This window comes from Tauraco erythrolophus, chromosome 4 (genome assembly GCF_009769465.1).
Source record: "Tauraco erythrolophus isolate bTauEry1 chromosome 4, bTauEry1.pri, whole genome shotgun sequence".
Lineage (NCBI taxonomy): Eukaryota > Metazoa > Chordata > Aves > Musophagiformes > Musophagidae > Tauraco > Tauraco erythrolophus.
In genome coordinates, this window is record NC_141468.1 from 16322353 (window position 1) to 16341530 (window position 19178).

The window sequence follows — 19178 nt, forward strand, 5'->3', positions numbered from 1 at the left end:
ACCAAACATAAATCTGAAGATAAATCTTATTTCTCTGGAACTTTGAGTCTGCAGAGAAGAAACACTGTGGATTAAAGGTGAGTGGGAGAGCGATGACTGGTCCCTTCTTCAAGATTTACAGAGGTTATAAACATGGAGGTGCCATAAATTAAACAGGGTGAGTTTTCACTCCCAGTTTCTACCATTTTTTGCTTTTAGATTAGAAACTCTTTCCTCATCTTGCTAAGGGATTCCCGAAACACAGATCACATGAGTGGCTGAGTGCCAAATACAATACTGTCTCGCAGGATTACCATCACCGGAGCCTGCCTTTCGGAACTCTGAGTGCTGGCAGGGACTGCGCTGGTGTCGACTTTTTCCTGTGGATTTTTTTTTCCCTTTGTTCCAGGTTATGGCATCCAAAAGCATATTGTCGAAGGGCAGATTTGGCTCTGTCATATCTAGTAACGGCTTCCCAGCAAGGCATTACACAGGCAAGGGCCGGCGACCAAGGACACCTTATCTCTGGTGCTGAGGAATTTGGCCTTGGACAGGGGGAGCTGATGTTCATCAGCAGGTGGCCGCGGTCAGGCCTTGGGGATGGACAAGGACTGGGAATTGAGGCAGAAAAGAACAATTGTGCTCTTTCATGTCACCAGTGCCTAAGTCCATCACGTCTCTATTTTGTTTAAAGATGTGTAGTTAAGTCTTTTGGTAATAAATTATGGGAAAACACTGTCGTAGCCATGAACCCTTCCTCTCCATCTCCTTATCATGCCCTCAAACCCCAGAGCTTGCGCAGTGACCACAGTGTCTTCCTCGTGTTTAGCTGAGATACAATGAGCGTTCAGATCAGGTGAACACCTCATCCCTCCTTCCTGAGTCAGTGCCACCCGCGGATGTCACGCTGACATCACTCTGCAGACAGAAGGCAACACATCACACTGAGAGCCCCTAAATTTATCACAAGTGTTGAAAAGGAAAAGGCATAAAAAAGCCCAATGTGAGCATGTAGAAAGCCGGGTAACATCAGACCTACAGCTAAGGAGGATGCAAGAGTGATGGATCATTCAGTGAGGCATCTGTTGAAGAACTGAAGAACAGCCTTTAGGAGTGTGGTACCGCCCCAGGAACCTCCTGAACAAACACCAGCGCTGCCTTGGCTGGAAGGAATTTGGCAACTGAAGAACTCAAGACAGGCATGCACACAGGTGCCAAGCCAGGAAAAAGGACAGCCCCCCTGGCTACATTTGCTTTTCTCTTCTCGAACCTGTGGTGATAGGGCTTACCAAAACTGCTTTTGCACAGAATGAAATGAAAAAGGCAAAAATTTGTACACGTTAAGGGACAGGTTTTTAGAAGAAAAGGAATAGCAGGTAAGATACGCTGTCTGTGTTGTATTCTGCACCCTGTCTAACACTGTCCAGCGGGGGGTTAGCAGGTGAGTCCCATGACCATGTTCTGAAAGGGGCAGACTAGAAGAAGATACATACCCCAATTGCTGTTTCTAAAATCCCAGATAAAACAACAGCTAGGAAAAATTCTGTGGGATAGGAGGAGAAGTTTCTCTAGGGATGCATGGTCACCCAGTATAAACATGCTGGGGTTGGGTAATAAGCAAGGATCAGATTTAAGGTAAAACCAAAGGGCATTGAAATTGGCAGTTTCAACAGAGAGAGGCTTTGGAGTTGTCACCATCACAGAAGGACCTGGGGAGAGGACAGGTGTGTTGAGCACCAACCCATTAGTCCAACCTTAAACTCTATTCTGAGGGAGCTGTGTGGCAAGCAGAGCTATGCTCAAACTGGAGCCTCCAGCCAAGACAAAAGAAAGGATCTCAGGCGAGAGAGGTAAAGCCAATAAAAATGTCCCTGGGTGTTAAGAACATGCAGGTTTGGCACCTAGAGTTGCATTTACTCAATAATTTTGCACCCAATCTTGAAAATAGATGCCATGACCTCAGCTGATGCTGGAAGTGAGGTCAAGGAAGATGAAAAATATTTGAGCCTACTCCGTGTTAGGAAGAAATGTGTCCTATACAGCTGCACACTCATGCTGTGGGGTGCCTCATGTGAGATCCCACCTGCAGTACTGCATTCAGCTCTGAAGTCCCCAACATAAGAAGGACATGCAGCTGCTGGAGCGAGTCCAGAGGAGGGCCACGAAGATGATCCGAGGGCTGGAGCACCTCTGCTATGAAGACAGGCTGAGAGAGTTGGGGCTGTTCAGTCTGGAGAAGAGAAGGCTCCAGGGTGATCTTATAGCAGCCTTCCAGTACTTAAAGGGGGCCTACAGAAAAGCTGGAGAGGGACTTTTTTGCAAGGGCATGTAGTGATAGGACAAGGAGTAATGGCTTTAAACTGAAAGAGGGGAGATTTCAATTAGATATAAGGAAGAATTCTTCCCTCTGAGGATCGTGAGGCACAGAGATAGTCTGCCCAGAGAAGCTGTGGATGCCCCATCCCTGGAAGTGTCCAAGGCCAGGTTGGATGAGGCTTTGAGCAACCTGGTGTAGTGGAAGATGTCCCTGCCCATGGCAGGGGGGTTGGAACTAGGTGATCTCAAAGGTCCCTTCCAACTTAAACCATTCTGTGATTCTATGATTCTACATCATCTTGCCAGCACTAGGGCAGGAGGAGGTTTGACTGAGTTCAGAGAGAAAAACCCTTCAAGCACACTGCAACCAGCACCCCTCTGGCTAGGGGCAGGCAGCAGAGGCACATGGCAGTGAAGAAAGAGCTGGGCAAAGCTCTGAGTACCTCACCCGGCTGCCTCTGGGATGTCCCAGGATTTCTGTAGCAAGGTTTCATACCTTCTGCACGTCATCAAGATGGGGAAAGGTTAATTTGCAGGGAGGAAAATGTTCATGTGTGAATGTAAAAGTTTGACAACTAAACTTAGCATATTCAGAGCTCTCAGTAATGTTATAATCTCAACCTTTAAAATGTTGATCTGTCCATGTGTCTCAGTTTTTACACTTGGTTTTAATATGTACCAGTTTGAAAAGGGAGTCATGTCACTTCAATGTTTTAAGTCCTGCTTTAGCTATAAGGTTCTCCAGCAATGTGTGGAAACCCTTGTATTCCAACAGCTACCTTTAAATCCTTTCAATTATTAGAAACTATGCCTAAGCTACAGGGCTCTGCTTTTCTTGTAGCAGCAGGCCATGGGAGGCAAGAACTAAAAGGTCCCTGGGAAGCCACACACGAGCTATATAATCTGCTCAAAATGCAGCCTTCCAGCTGCTCTCACATCACATTAGACGTTGAGTTTTGGTCTTTCTGCTCTGTGACTATAAACTGGCCAAAACTTTCTCACAAGATGCATTACATCCAATGCTTTGCGGATGCAAGCCCTGTGGAGTGTGAGTCCTGAGGAAACATTTGACTGTTCTGCAAGAGGTAGAACAACCACCAAAAAAACCAGACAGACTGGAAAACCAAAAATTGTTGCTCTTTATTTCTGATGGTTTTATTTTCAGACCACATAGGTATATGCAAAGGTAGTCGGTTGATGACAGAATTGTACTCTTCTCGTTATTTGTTCTGCTGCTCAGTGCTTTTCTCTTGAGAACATCTCTCTAGGATCTGTCCTTAGAAAACAGTGAGTTATTTTTATCTCTGAGCTAGACAAAATATTTCTGCCACAGGAAAATGAGGATGGCTGAGCAGCCAGTTAACAGGAGGCAGGAGAGATGGAGCTCGCGCCACACACTTGGACAGGCTGTGGGCTCTGCTCTGCTCACAGGTACCAGCCCGGCGAAAGGCTGGGTTACGGCGGGTATCTGGAAAGCCCTCTGCATCAGGGGCAGCCAAGCTGGAAATCACTGGCCATGACTGTGGTTTGCAGAAGCGGCAGAGCAGGGACTGACCTGTGCAGGAATGTAAAGGACACTGGAGCTTTCCAAGCAAACAAGAAACGCTCCTTTATCTCCTCCTGTCCTGGTTCTGGCTGGGATAGAGTTAGGTTTTTTTTTCCTTTTAGCAGCTAGAAGAGCTCTGTGTTTTGGATTTAGTCTGGGATTTGTTATGAGAAAAATACTGACAACGTACTGATGTTTATAGTTGGCGCTGAGACATCAAGGACCTTTCAGCTTCCCGTGTTTTTGCCAGTGTGCAGGAGCACAACAGACTGGGGGGGAGCATGGCCGGGACAAAGGGCCCACAGTTCCCCTTGTGGTTTGAACTTAGAATTGAAGGCTGAGTTGGCCAATGGAATATTCCATATCATGCAGCATCATGTCCAGTATATAGATGAGGGCTGACTGGGAAGGAGCTCTTGCTCTTGGAGGGCTCTCACTCTCGGACTCTCAGAGTTCTACGTCTCATTCTTTTCTTTTCAGACCTCTCACTTGTCCAGGATTGTGGTGTCAGGACTTACCTGTTTTGGAATCGCTTGCCAGGACAGGACAGGCATTGGTCACCAGGTGGTGAGCAACTACACTGTGCATCACTTGTTTGTATATATCATTACGTATATATCATTACGTGTATATATATACAGATAGTAGTATTATAAGTATTTTATCACCATTACTTTTAATTTTATATTATTGTTATTATTGAATTGTGCTTATCTCAACCCATGAGTCTCCTCCCCTTTTCCACTTTAATTCTCTTCCCCATTCCCTGAGGTGGGAGAGGGGGAGCAAGTGGCTGTGTGGCATTTAGTTGCCAGCCGGGCTAATGCACAACATCTCCCACTTTTTTAAAGGATAAAAAATTAGACCAGCAGAAAATGGTTGCCACTAGTAACGAGGTGTTTTAACATGCCAGTGGTTTTTGATAGCAGTGAGAGCTGGTGAGCAGTTTTACAGGGGTGTACATTCTGCCTGGGACAGACACAGCCCTGGAATCAGTTCTGTGGGATTTGGAAAGGCGAAGGGAAAGCTGCCTTCAGCCTCTTTGTAGAGACCATTTGCATTTACCACTTCCTCCTCCGTTTGGGCTCAATCCCATCCCCTGTTTTGGGCCCCACCTCACCAGAAATGGGGATGTGTGAAGGAAGGAAGAGGAAGCTGAAAAACCAAAGGCCATATGGGTGAAGGAATGGAGATGTGGTCACTCCAGTGAAGCCAACACGGCAAGGACTGGAAAACTCAGGAACATCCTTCCTGGTGGTATGAAAGACATCAGCCAGTGGCCAAGCGTCCCTCCATTTCTCCAGCCTGGGGACAAGCCCATGAGATGGCTCCTGCCTGTTGCCACCCTGGGGAACCTGATCCCGCAGGTCTGAATTCAAATCCATTTTCAAAAAGCTATTCCCAGGCACCTGTGCCAAAAAGCAGCTGTGTGCTCAGGAAATATTTCAGTCCTTACAAACAAGGCAAGCCAGAGGGCACAACCAGGTTGCTTGTCTTTACCCCTGTCTTTCAGTAGCTTCCCATGAACTGTTTTGTCTTGGTTCTGCACAGTTCTGTGGCCTCTTGGGCCCCACAGCTATGCAGGGTGTGTTAATACACCCCGGTACAATTTGAGATTCCTTTCCGTTGAAGCTGTGGGATTCACTTTGCTTGATCTAAACTTGTACTGAGATCCCAGTGTGTTCACACGCCCAGAAGACATGCTCTGATACATAGACCTGGAGAAAATAGTCATTTTCTGAGTGATGGGGTCACCCTGCAGCAACTGGGAAGGGGTGACTCCAGGGGTTAGGTGTACAGTTGGGGCTGGAGCTGGTCCATTGGTGCAGTTCCTCTGATTCCAGTCAAGGTGGGGAGAGGACCAAAGACACGGCCCTTGATGTGTCCTTGCATGGCTCTTCAGTGGATTCCGGGAGCCCCGAAGCAGTGCTAGAAGTGTGCCCCTCCAAACTCTCCTCCTGACACTGGGCAGACTGGGTGGTCTGCTCCCAGCCAAGGACTGACTCAAGCTCTCTGCATTGGACACATATCAGCCATGCCAACACCAGGCATTGTCTGGATCTTCAAGAGCAAGGCCATCATCTTCCCAGTTTAGTGAGCCATCCTTCAGAAGTTAGCAACCTCCTGGTACTGCCACTGGATTGTGTTGATGCTGGATATGCTCCCAGCCCTCTGAAAGCACAGTTAACAGGTCACATCAGTTTCTCATGGCCTCCAGTTGCACACTCACTGGATTTCTGAGACACGGATGGCACAGATGTTACCATTGCAGAAGACAACAGTAGGAAAGGGAAAATAATAGAGAAGAACAGCAAAGGCTGGGGAAGGCAACAGAAGTCAGAGTAAAAAAGGTCAAGGTTTCCAAGAACGATGAGATAGGTGATTGAGAAGGAACAGAAGAGTCACAAAGAGCTGAAGGCTGGCAGTTGCAAGGAAATCTGAAAATGCAGCAGGTCCTTTCTATAGCAGGAGAAGTACCCAGGATGTTGCAGAAGCATTTGGTGGTTTTGGGAGATTTCTAGTAGCTTGCCCATGTTCAGTACGTGCTGGAGGACTTTGCAGTTGTGCAGCCTCCTCATTGGTTCAGATCCTAGTGTCTTCACCAGAGGTTGGAGCACATTTGGTGTTGCATTTGGAGTTGAGCTTCTGATTAAGTCTTCTCTTAAAAGAAGCTAGTTCACAGACACCAAAACTGTTTTGCATACCAAATCAACACATGGTAAGTGGGGGTAATCAGGGAGTTCACTTCAAAACAGTACTACAGCTTTGAACTGAAACATTTATGCAGATACAGCCTTAGGCATTTAATTCATTCCTCAATGTTAGTCAACTTCTCAAAGCAAATGCCCATGTTCTCTGCAAAGCTAGGGAAGGGAGGCTGACGCTTTTCAAGACCTACTGGAGGAAATACTAACCATTTACTTATCTGCATCTGAGTTGGATGGTGTGGATCCTTCTGATGGGTACCAGGGATGACAGTAAACATGAGTACCTGGTCAGTTAGGATGTGGGCAGATGATCAGATGGGTGGAGGAACAGCAGCTCATGTCTTCACACTCAGCTATGGTATTAGTAACCACACTTACATGCTGCGTTTCACCTCAGTAGGTGAATACTTGAGCAGCAGTCATGGCCTTTGGGCCTGACTGCAGCTTGCACCAGCACAGACAGCAGGCATCAGCGAGTAAGAGGGTGCAACATACTGTCAAACCTATCACACCCTCAGGTGTTCTGATCTCCATGATCAGCTAGCCCTTTCTCTGGCTGTGCCTATGCTGTTCATCAGTCCTGGGTCTGAGCTGGTGCTCAAGCCCAGCACCATCTATCATCCACGCTGGTTTTGTGAATGCTGAACTCCAGACCTGCCTGGAGTGGCGAAAGCTTAGATACTTGCAATATGCTATCACATGAATCCATCATCTAGTCTAGGCAGACTAACATCAGCAGGAATAAACTAAAATGGTCCACCAGAAGACATCCTGAAACTTGGGTCTTCCTAAGCACAGGCCAGATGATTTATGTCTGAACTGCAGCTACCAACACAAAAAGAAAGTGGACAGATAATACGGTTGAACCTCTTTAACATGTCCTCAAATCCATTTTCCAGCTAGCCTTAAAATCATGGTTAGTATATTTGATGGGATTTCTGTGCACAGGAAGCCTAGAGCCAGGAATGGAATGTTCTCCAGGATTTGCAATGAATTTCCATAAGCATTCCCAGCTTTCATGGGAATAGTAGAAGACTGCTTTGCTATCAAAGGTCATCTACACCTCCTCACAGGTCCTAACGTCTGACCTCATTGCAGTCATTCAAAATTGTGCATAGAGATATGGAACTTGTGGCTCCCTACATTGCTACCTGTCTTCTCCCTTTCCTATAGCCTCGCTCTCCGTCAATTTAAAAAAAACCCACAACCGAACATCCATTCTCAAACTCCATAACCATACCAACAAAACCTCTAATATAGATGCCTTTATACACGCAGCAACTCCTTGCTCCTCATGTAACTCCATTGTGGGAAGCCGTCTAACTTTCATCTTCATGGGCAGGGTTTGCCAGTCGCAGTTCTAACAGGAAACCCCTTCAAATGGAAACAAGCTCTGATGTTACAGCTCCCATAGCAGCAAAAAGCTGCTTCCCTGCACAACTCTCTCATCTCCTGGGGTGCCTGCTGCCCAGACAGGTTCCAGACAGCTGTCTCCAGTCTGCTGCTCCTGTTCGCAGGCAGGCCCTGGCTCCCTCCCAAGCCTTGTCTTCTCTGACCCACAACTGCCAACTCTTCGGGATTTTACTGCCAGGATCATGGTATTTGATGCTTTTCTTACTGTCCCCATTCCTAGACTGAGAAAACTTATTTATCATTCAAAATTAAAATGAGATTCTGTTCTTCTTGGAGGCAAAGAAAATCCTGAAAAGCGTGAAATTTAGTGGCTCACAAAAGTTGCAAACATATATATATCATTTTTAAATCTTCTGATTTTTTTTCCTAAGCCAATCTTGTGATGGAGAGAAGTGAGCAAAATGATTTACATGTTAATTAGCAACACTGCTGACATGAAATATCATTTCCTTGTCTAGCGCTCCTGATATTATGCAGCATTCCAGCAAGGCAAGATGGAGAGCTGTAATTCTGAAACGGTGGTATTTTACACTCTGTGCCCGAGAGAAAATCTATGCAGCACGCAACGTAGGAGGGCACCAGCCTTTCAGACCCAGGCTTCAGACTGCCTTCCTTCAGGGAAGGAGCACCTTGAGAAAGGGGGGATGCTAAGTATCAGCAGGGAGGACACAGTGATCCCAATATCCTACTGTGCATGCAAGAGTTGTGCCTAACACAAGTACCTTCTTGCTCAGCCAGCACCCAACTGACCAGCTCATCTGCTTAATGATTCCTTTAGGTAGGTACCTACAAAACCCTGAACTAGGCACTACTGTGAAGAAAATGGAGAAAATCCTTGAAAATACATGAGTTCCCAGAGCTCATCGATATATTGTTCTGCATTTATAAATATTGAAGTTACTCAAATAATGAAAAAAAGTTCAACCAGCTTCTATCTCTGTTATCTTTTCTTCCTTTGCCAAAAATTGAACTTTCCAAACATCTAGTTTAATGAAAGACTTTTTGCAAAAACAAAAGATGTTTTGATAAAAATGTCAACAAAATAATTCACGCAAAAACAACCGGCTGCTTTGTGTTTTCCTCTTCTTTTAAATACGACGTTTTTCATGCAGTCAAACTTTTATTTTTCGAGATCATTTCAGGCAGCCCTCCAAAATCCTTGAGGTTTTGTTTCAAATTGTTTCAAGTAGGACACAATCACTGTGATTATGACTTTTTTTTTTAATAGGAAGGAGATTTTTTTTTTTTTTTTTTTTTTTTTTACAAACGTTGGAAATAAGGAAGAGGAAGCTGGATGTGAGGAAAAAGACAATGACAAAAACATTAAGCCAATTCAGAAGAACACAAGTATCAGGAGATTATTAAAGACACCTGGTCTGGTGGAAAGATAGATGAAACAGCTTCTACTAGATACTGGATGAGGTGAAATTTATATGCAGATGGAAGTAATTTACGCACAGTTGTTACACAAAGGATCATTATTTATTGCTAATAAATGAGCACATTTGATGGACCTAATCAGTATTCAAATACTTAATGTGTTTTAAGAGCAGCTAAGGTATATTCTCTGCAGCAGAACTCACTGCACTCGGGAATTTTGTCGAATTACATGGTGCTGCAATGAAAGGCCAGAATGTGAAACAAGTGTGATAAAGTAGATGGAATAATTTCAAAAAATAGACAAAAGTTTCCTCCACTTTCTCCTCTACTTCTTCTCACTTGTCCACAAATAAGTATTGTGATGTTTCTGTTCAGCGGCATTAATTTAACCATCCAAGATGAGAGGATAAAAAGCTCTAAATAACACTATGGTCACAAAGTACAGATTTTACAATATCAAAGATTGACACCCTATTTTTTCATTGTGGATTTCAACCCAAGATATTTTCCACACATTCTTGTTTCCGATTACTTCTCTCCCTATTTCTCCCATCTTCTAAAGAAGAGTACTTTGGGCATCTCTAACGTATGACTTTTCAAGACGTCTTTCATCTGTGCTTGCTTGTAGAGGATGCTGTTGACCAGGTAGCTTCTGTTAAGTCCCTTCCAACCTAAAATATTCTATGTTCTACATGCACAACTTCTTGAGCAATGGATCATCTTTGGGAAGAAAAATAGTGTGGGCAGCACTTAAAAGATTTAAACTCTTGAGCTCCTTAAAAGGTCTAGGCATGAAAAGAAAAGCTGTCTATTCTTTCATATAAGCGAAGGTACAAAGTACTGAGAATCTATATGAAAAAAATCACACCTGGCATTTACAGCCACATCAAAGCCCACTCAGAATCAGCACAGCACTATTTTTGTACCTTCACAGGAAGAGGTGCGCTCTGTTTCTTCCTGGAAAGAGTACTTAAGTGGAAGGCATTTTGTGCCTGAGCTGTTTGACCCTTCCTGCTGAAAGCCACTAAACAGCAGCGGGAACAACACTTCAGTCTTCAGTAAAAGAAAAATCAGATATCCATTCTTCTGGAGGAGCTAAATTCCCCTCACAACCTCCCAAGACTGCAGGTGCTAAGTGGAGATTATGCCACAGCTTTTTACATTAGCGGAAGTGACACAAGGCAGAAGTCCACAGAAATTTTACTGGAAAGTGGTTTCTGGATGGGATAACCATTAGGAAGCATGCAAGGTAGATTATAGGAAGGATTGTTGTGGCCTTGAAACAGTTTTGCTGTTGCATGGAAAAGTGGGGCATTTTTAGAGTATATATTGGATACAATGGTACTGAAGGAATGAAAGTCTCTTCAGAGAGAACTGCTTTGGGATGTGAGCATATGCATGTGTGTATATATACATACACACAAATACTCATTACAAGCTTTCATAAATTATTATATATACCATCTATAAATAACTACAGTTTGTATAACTATGAACCTTTACATTGGAGCAGCTCAGCCCATGCCCTAACTGCTGTTTCCAGAAAACTTGCAGCGCTGGTCCCAACCTGTGGCACTTACTCCCACTAGTTGAACAGACACATACCCTTAGAGGGGGTGAAGTGCGTTGTGTCAGCTACCTACACAACTTGACAGCGCACAGTTAATTCAGATGTATATGCTCATAATTCAGAAGTATACACTCATTATTCAGCAGTTAGCTTACAGAGCCACGGGGCGAGTTCAGTTATAAACGATTTTAACAATTCCAGAATGAACAAAGTGGGTGGCTGTTATTTCAACCACTCAATTGGAAAAGAAAAAAAAAGCTATAAGGAAAAAAAAAGCTTTAATAACATAGCACCTTCATTTTAGAATTGTCATGTATGGATTCATGGGGAGATGGAAAGAAACTTTCCTTTCATTTCAAAAAGTATTTGAAAAGGTGTCTTGGATCATGCAGACTCAATCACAAGGAATCATCACACTAGGTTCTTTCAGCTTGGTTTCTTACCTCTCATCCAGGAAATACCATCCATTTGGAAACAGCATCTGGTATTTTGAGCAAGGTCCACTGCTGTCCAAATGTGAGATTACATTACTTATAACAAGTATGTGTACTGGGGAACATGCCCTCTCCATCTTCACAGACCATCCCATAGCAAGTTGATTTGGCATGGGCAACGCAAGCTGGTAAATAGGCTGCTCAGTTGCACAAGTCACAGGCAATTAGAGATAGCTGAAGGCAGAGTAAAGTCACAACGAAGACTCTCTCAGGAGGTGGAAAGCAGCAGCCAACTACACACAAAACACACACACACAAAATACGAAAAACTGTCTTTCAGAGCAAGAATTTCACCTCCCATTTACTCTTGACCATTTACTCTGTCTCTCTCCTGAAAGCCAGCCTAGGAAAAGAGGGTGGGTACAGATTGTCTGCATTCCTGAAGCAGCAACAGGGGAAAAAAAAAAAAACAAAACAACAAACCAGAATGATCTGAGGAGCTCAAAACACAGAGTTTTGCTGTTGGCAGTGTTTTAACTTGGACATTATCAAGTCTCATCTTCTGAAACAAGGAGGGTGATGGAGAACTGGAAGGGAAGCTTTCTTAAATCCCAGTAGAGAGTACAGGGAACCACTTTTCTGTTTGGCTGGGTACCCTGCACACCTGTTAAAGTAAAACTTTAATTCATGCAATTCGTTTTATTTCTTCCGTCTTCTACAATGTCAACCCTACTAAGCAGCCTTCTGATGAGTTTCTCAGTAAATAAATGGATAAACGAGACTCTTTATTCTCAGTATCAGGCCTGAAAAATATTTTCAGGTCTTTTTACATTAAGAAAATAGCAACAACAACAGAATAACTAAAAGAACTTTTTGGTAAATCTGTAAAAATATTTAGGCACTAACACTGAGGAAATATTTTATTTTTACAGTATGGAAAAATGGCTTTGCCTTGATTAGGGATAAGAAGCGTTACAAATTGTCCTACAGAGTCCTACTGCCATATATATTGGATGCCTCATGATAGTTTAGGAATAAACCGTCACAAGCAGCACACATTTGGAGTCACTGCCCGAGCAGATTCCCTACCACAGAATACTGTGGAACGGGTCTGCCTCAATCTCTCCTCAGTTAAGGCAGTAACACTCACCTAAAATAAATACCGCATGAAGAACCAAAATGTTCCCTAAAACCCTCCGATACCGAGGGATTATCTCTAGCTTAGCAAATATTTATCATACAGAGTGAAACGGTTAAAACTTATAACATAACCCTCAGGACACAGAATTTTAAAGTTCTTCCTCCGAGTGAGACAGAGGAGGAACTGGAATTTGAGTCTCTACAAGTCCAGGATTTCTGATCTACTATTTGACTATCTTACTTTATATAAAATCACCTCACTTCTGCGAGGTAATTCCCTCTTGTGCATCTAGCCCTTTGCTTCCACATTTCCTATACTTGTAGACACAAGCAAAACCAGAGCATTTCAAGTCAAACAAAACATTCTGTTCAACCCCAAAAATCAGTTTTTTCAACTCGTACATACAAATCAGAAAATACTTTTTTCAGTCCATAGGGCCAAAAGGAAATAAGAGGTGCTTTCAGTACTACCGGTTTCATGTGTGTGCAAACCTTGGACTCAAACTACAGCACTGATCCATCATAAATTAACATAAGCCAACTGTTTAAAAAAAAAAAAGCACACAGAGCCCAGGACTCTGCCTTGCTGAAGAAACAGCAAGTGAAAATCATTTGGGATCAAAGTTGCAGTCTACAAGCTGGATTTACTCTGCCCTTTGCTTCTGATAGGCAAGGAAATATAGATACACACAACATCCCGTACCCAGCCAGAGAAAAATCCAAGTAACATAGGTCTTGCCTTCAGCAAAGACATGCGACGATGCTCTGCATGAACTTTGGGCACATTCAGAGTTTGTTGTTTACAGGCTAACAACAGATGGTTTCAAGGACTAGTTGTACACTTTGATCCTTTTGATGTGAAAACTTCTATGCAACATGAGAGTACAAGAAAATTTTTGCAAGGCACTGCTTTCTCCTTTTACGAGCTTCGGTCTTGAACAACGTATTTGCGCAATGACTCAGAGGAAGGCACTGCCTCTTGAATGTAAAGCCTACACTAGGCAACATGTTAGACACAATGGTCGTCTCAATTCTCTCCTTGATGTCTGGGGCCAACATGCAACTCTTTTTGGCATTTTGAAGTTCAATACCCTTTGACTGACTAGATGAAAAATCAGATTTGGTAAAGAAAATAGCACAACTTCCAGTACACAAAGTCACTGTATGAAGGGAGCTCATACGGGAGGGAACCGGCTACTGTGAGAGAAGTCTCGCAACAGAGGCTACCACAAGATGCCTGTTTAGTATGAAACCATCCGTGCTGACTGAACTAGACTGGGCATTGTACGCTGGATTTATTTTGGGCCTGCATTTTGTCAGTCTCAGAAGCAGCCCCATATGACAGGATGCTGAAATCACTGAGTTAAATGAGGCAAATCACACCTCTCACACTGCTCAGTGTGCGTCGGAACAGCCACACAGAGTCAGAGCAGAAATCCATCTAACCCATTACACTTTCTCCAACAGCATATGTATAGGCAGAGTACAATAACATTATTAGCCCTTTATGTAAAATACAACCTAAGGCTTCCAAGCTTAAAATTATTTAACAAAATATTGCAGCAGTTCTGCACACCCCTTTCCAAACTTCCTCAGCTCTGGTCTACAGATAGAAGGTCGAGCAAAAGCCAACAGCTATCAACCTGCCCAAACCTAAAATTGAACAGTTTTCTGATTGCTTGGCTTCCTCGGATGAGCACAAAGACAGAGAGGCAGGTAGGAGTTGCAGCTTTGAGAGGGAAAAGGGAGGGGAAAATTGGACCACATATAATCCTGTCCCAGATTGCCACAAATGCCATCATGAAATTAGCTGCCTTAGCTTCCCTGTAAGCAGTTAGCTTTCACACCCCATCCTGTACTCTGATCCTTTGCTGAGCTATTTCAGCACATTAATTTGCCAGAAAACCCAACTAAAGATTCCCCCCCTTAACTGACTTCACAGACTGAAAAAGCTCAGTTAAGAATCTGTAAATGCAGCTGCCAGAGAAGTTTAGACTACAGCGAAACTTCAATCCAACTTGCTAACAGGGCATCAGCAAAGCATACTATACTCCCAATAAAGCTGCCACTTCAAAACCAAGAAAACCCAACCAAGAGAAAAATAAGCAAGCCTTATGCATACAGCCCACACAACAGCAGTCACTCAGAGTTAAGAGTTACTTCACTCTATTTTGTACCCACACATAACAAGCCTTCAAATAAGGCAGCACAAATTTAACACAGTGTCTCCCATATATCACACCTCTGGCAGCCTTAACTCAGCTCTTGAAATTTGATCTAGCCTGTCCTATGCCTGTTTACATGTTAAGTGAAGATTCTTCACAAGGCAACTGCTTATATCTTACCATCTTTCTACGCAGATCTTTCGAAAGAATACTAAAAAAAAAAAAAAAATACCCGAACAGTAGGGGCACTGAAGTCAACAAGACACTTCTAGAGCTAATAACCATACTCAACTTGTGTTTCTAAAGTGGAATGTCAAAACTGAAATACTTGGAGCCTCAGAATTTGGTCACACTGCAGTTTGTCTTATTTTCAAATCAACACAATTTCACCTTTACATTTACACAGGTATTATAGCCAGAGAAACAGCTCAACGATATGCACCCTTGAACTTTCATTTCCTAATTCACTTCTGAAATGTGACGTGGCACTACTGCAGGGATCAGCAAGCAGTGTAACGTTATGTAAACAATTTCAAAAGTCTGATGGATATAGACTAGATTAAGAGTTTGGAAGAATAAGAACTAGAATAAGAGTTTGGCAGAATAAGAACTACAAAATATAAACAGGTTTTAGAAGCTGGCTGCTTTAGGTTAGCACTAGCAACTTTTTACAAGCAGCCTCTACACACCAAGCCATCCTATTGCCTCTGTCAACAGCAGGCAACAAGGAGTCAACAGTCATCAGAAAAGAAATTTTAGGAGTTATCAAACCATTCTATAAACAAGTGTGAATTTATTCATTCCACTATGGAAATTGGTTAAGTCTTATTTGTCGAGATACTGGGGACACAAACTGTCTATTACCAACCACTTCTTATTTCTCTCTCAAGCATAAAAAAAAAGATAGAAATAATTCTCACACATCCCCCCCTTGTTCCTCATGTACCAACTGCAAGTTATAAGATGTAAAGAAAGCCCTCTTTAAATCAGTTTAAAGAGAGACTGTCTATTGCATAAAATGACATGTTATTTTTCAGTCAAAATAATCAAGCTACATCATGCATTTTGCATCAGAATCTACTAGGAAACCCAGGAGAGGTTTATAAAAATAATTACGTGCAAGTAATTATGTTAAATATGATTATCCATCATTAATCATCTCACAACCCCGGCATAACAACCAGCACTACTTTGCTACAAAATGATCGAGTCTTGCTCTTTTTGCAGAGAGAGGCACTTCAGTGTGGTATTTGGCTTATGTGAGCTATTGACTTTCACCTGTCAGCACTAACACTGTATCATAGCTCACCTTCAGACACCTATGCATTGTTTTGATGAGCAGTTACATTTTTCACAAACTCCAAGCTTATTTACACATTAAGCACCTAGATGGTGTACTTCACCGAGGAACCCGTCCCTGAAGCAGTTTCATTGAACTGAAACATCACTTGTTCTTTGATTTTTATTAAGTTCACTTAGGTTGACCAAATGAGCTTCCCTAAAGTAAACAGGATTATAAAATACCAGGACGATTCTATCTTTAGGTGCTCAATAGAAACAAATACTTAGTTCAACTAGAAAACTTTAAAAATTACTTTAGATACAAAAGTGTAACAATTATACTGCGCGATACATCTTTATATATCACTAAGCCCATGAAATTTGGAAAAAAAAAAAGTTTTTGCACCATCAAGAACAGCCACAAGTCCTGAACCTCCATTCTTTACGCATCCTCGATCAGAGTAAACTGAAACTTGGGAATGCTTGGGATTCAAAATACCCTGAGCACATATTAGTGCAACACCACAAAGCATACATAATCCATCGGAAAAGGGAAGAAACAAAAAAAAATTTAGCAAGAATCAGATGGTGCTTTATTATACAAGCATGAAAGTAAGTTCCTTTGGAAGATAACTTCTTGGGTGGACTTCTGGACCAGTGAGGTAGCCCAATGGGAGAGAAAAAAAGTGGAAGTGGAACTTGGTCCCCACGCGTGATACCTGCCAGGCGGCCCCTCGCGCCTCCCCGCGCCCCGGCGGGCACCGGACCGCACCGGAGGCGCCGCGGCCCAGCCGGGGCCCTGGCAGCGCAGCGGCCCGGCAGGCCGCCCCCCGTGCGGCTGGGGGGCCCGGCCCCCGCCCGAGCGAGCCATAAAGTGCAGCAGCAGAACACGATCCAGACAAAAGCAATGTAAACAGGTGACTGATATCGGTCTCTTTGTCCGCACCGCGGCCAAGGTAAGGCGCCGGCCTCCCCCGCTCCGGCGCGGGGAGCGGAGCCCCCTCGGCCTCAGCACGGCGTCACGGGCAACCGGCGCACCCGCACCACGGGAGACAGGTCCACGCCGAGGATCCGCTGCGCCCGGCGCCGCGCCGCCACCAGACTCCGCCGGCTCCAGACGCTGCCCCGCACCCGGATGGTGGGGAAGGTGGTGAGACGGGGGGTGGCCGCCTTCCATATCTCCTCCAGCGACTTGCCGCCGAAGGGCTCCCAGGCGGCCCCCTCCGCCGGGCTGCCCCGATCGCTGTCCGTCTCCTCCTCCAGCGGCCCCAACGCCGCCGCCTCCTCCCCGCCGCGCGGGCCGTCGGCCGCCGGTGCCGCGGCCGCTGGCCGCTGCCTCCCCCGTCCCCTCCTGCGGCGCCGCCGCCGCCTCCGCCGCTTGGCGCTGCCACCCGCCGCCGCTGCCCGGCGCCTGGCGGCGGCTGCCAGGAGGCGCCGCTTGCCGGCGCGGCGGCGGGGCCGCTCCGAGGGCGGCGGTGGGTCGGGGACGACGGCGCGGCAGGAGGCGTATCCGTAGACGTCCTTGCTGCGGAGGATGACCGGGGAGAACTCGTGCTTGAGGCTGCAGAGGAAGTTCCACAGCTCCGAGTCGGAGCTCATGAACTCCGTGGACTTGGGCATGAAGAGCTTGAGGGCGTCGCCCAGCGCCTTGGTGCCGGCGAAGGAGACCTGCGAGCGCGAGTACACAACTTTCTCCGCCTCCCCTTCCAGCCCCCAGGCGGCGGGCGCCGCTCCGCCGCCGACTGCCGCTGCCGCTGCCTCTGCCTCCGCCGCCGCCTGAGCTCCCGCGGCCGCTGCCGCGGCGCTCTCCGCCTCTTGGTTCATCTTGCCGGCTCCCCTCTCCAGCGCCGCCTGCTTCCTACTGCGGGTCATGGAGGGAGAGAGACGGATTTGGCGGGGGGGGGGGGAGGGTGGGTGGGGAAGAGACGCCGAGACGGGAAAGCCGAGGCGCCGGCCAAGGCGCCGGCCGCAGCTCGGCCGCCGCCGGGCACCCGCCACCGCACCCCGCAGCCGGCGCGCCGGGTGCGGAGCGACGATCGATATCCTGCCGCCCGGCACAAAATGGCGGTTTAAACTCCCAGGCGGGGACTGCGCGCCGGCCCGCCCTCCCCCCGCGCCTGGCGGTTGGCCCGTTTGAAACACGTTGGGCGGGCCAAGCCCCGCCCCCCGCGCGCTGGGGGCGGCCGTCGGGAGGGCGGCGCGCGCCCCGCGGGAGGCCGCGGCGGGGGCGGCGGGAGGGCGCCGCCAGCGCCCGGGCGGCGGGTCGGGCGGGGTCGGCCCGGGGTGACCCGCGCGGGCAGGGGACGCCAACGGGGAGCTCTGGAGCGCCACCGAGCCCCACTGCCGCCCACCCGCAGTAGGGCGTCCCGGGTGGCGGCCTCTTCCCTCGGGGAACGGCACGAGGCTCCCCCACCGCAGGGTGCCTGGTGCAACCGTGGTGCCATGTGCCGGCATCACGCCTCACTGCAAGGACGAGGTTCTTCACAGCGGTGGGCAAAGGTGGTGTCTTCTGTGAAATGTGTCTGGGTAGGGGTTCGGTTGGGTACTTCAATGGGCGCGCTCCCCCGGAGGAAGAGCAAAGGCAGAGTGAAAGAACAAAAATGGGCGAACAGACATAGAATCATAGAATGGTTTGGGTTGGAAGGAACCTCACAGATGACTTGGTTCCAATCCCCCTGCCATAGGCAGGGACACCCTCCACTAGATCAGGTTGCTCAAAGCCTCATCCAGCCTGTCCTTGAACACTTGACATGATGCGGTGAAGTCTGCCGTACAACATTACATACATCCGTCCTGTTGCAGAAGATTTTTTTAACATGAACCTGTAGGCCAGTCATTCAACAAGATCATGTCACTGAATCAGAGAACAGTTGAGATTGGAAGGAACCTCTGTCCAGCCTCCCTGCTCAAGCAGAGCCACCTAGACCAGGTTGCCGAGAACCATACCTGGATGGCTTTTGACTGTCTCCAAGGGTCGAGACTGCTCTCTCTGGTGACCAATGATAGGACACAAGGAAACGGTATGAAGCTGTGTCAGGGGAAGTTTGGATTCAACATTAGGAAAAGGTTCTTCACTGAGAGGGTGGTTGGTTGGTCCAGGGAGGTAGTCATGACACCAAGCCTGTCAGAGTTCAAGGAGCATCTCAATGCTCTTAGTCATGTGGTTTAGTTTTAGGTAGTCCTGCAAGGAGCGGGGTGTTGGACTCGATGATCATTATGAGTCCCTTCCACATCCAGAGATTCTAT

At 46.2% G+C, this 19178-nt stretch overlaps 1 protein-coding gene across 1 annotated transcript; it reads right to left on the reverse strand.

Moving 5' to 3' along the window:
- Nucleotides 1-16940: 16940 nt before the first annotated feature.
- Nucleotides 16941-17804, reverse strand: CCDC71L (coiled-coil domain containing 71 like). The gene has a single exon (XM_086609865.1). The coding sequence runs from the start codon at nt 17802-17804 to the stop codon at nt 16941-16943; it is 864 nt and encodes a 287-aa protein (XP_086465991.1).
- Between the last annotated feature and the right edge of the window lie 1374 nt (nt 17805-19178).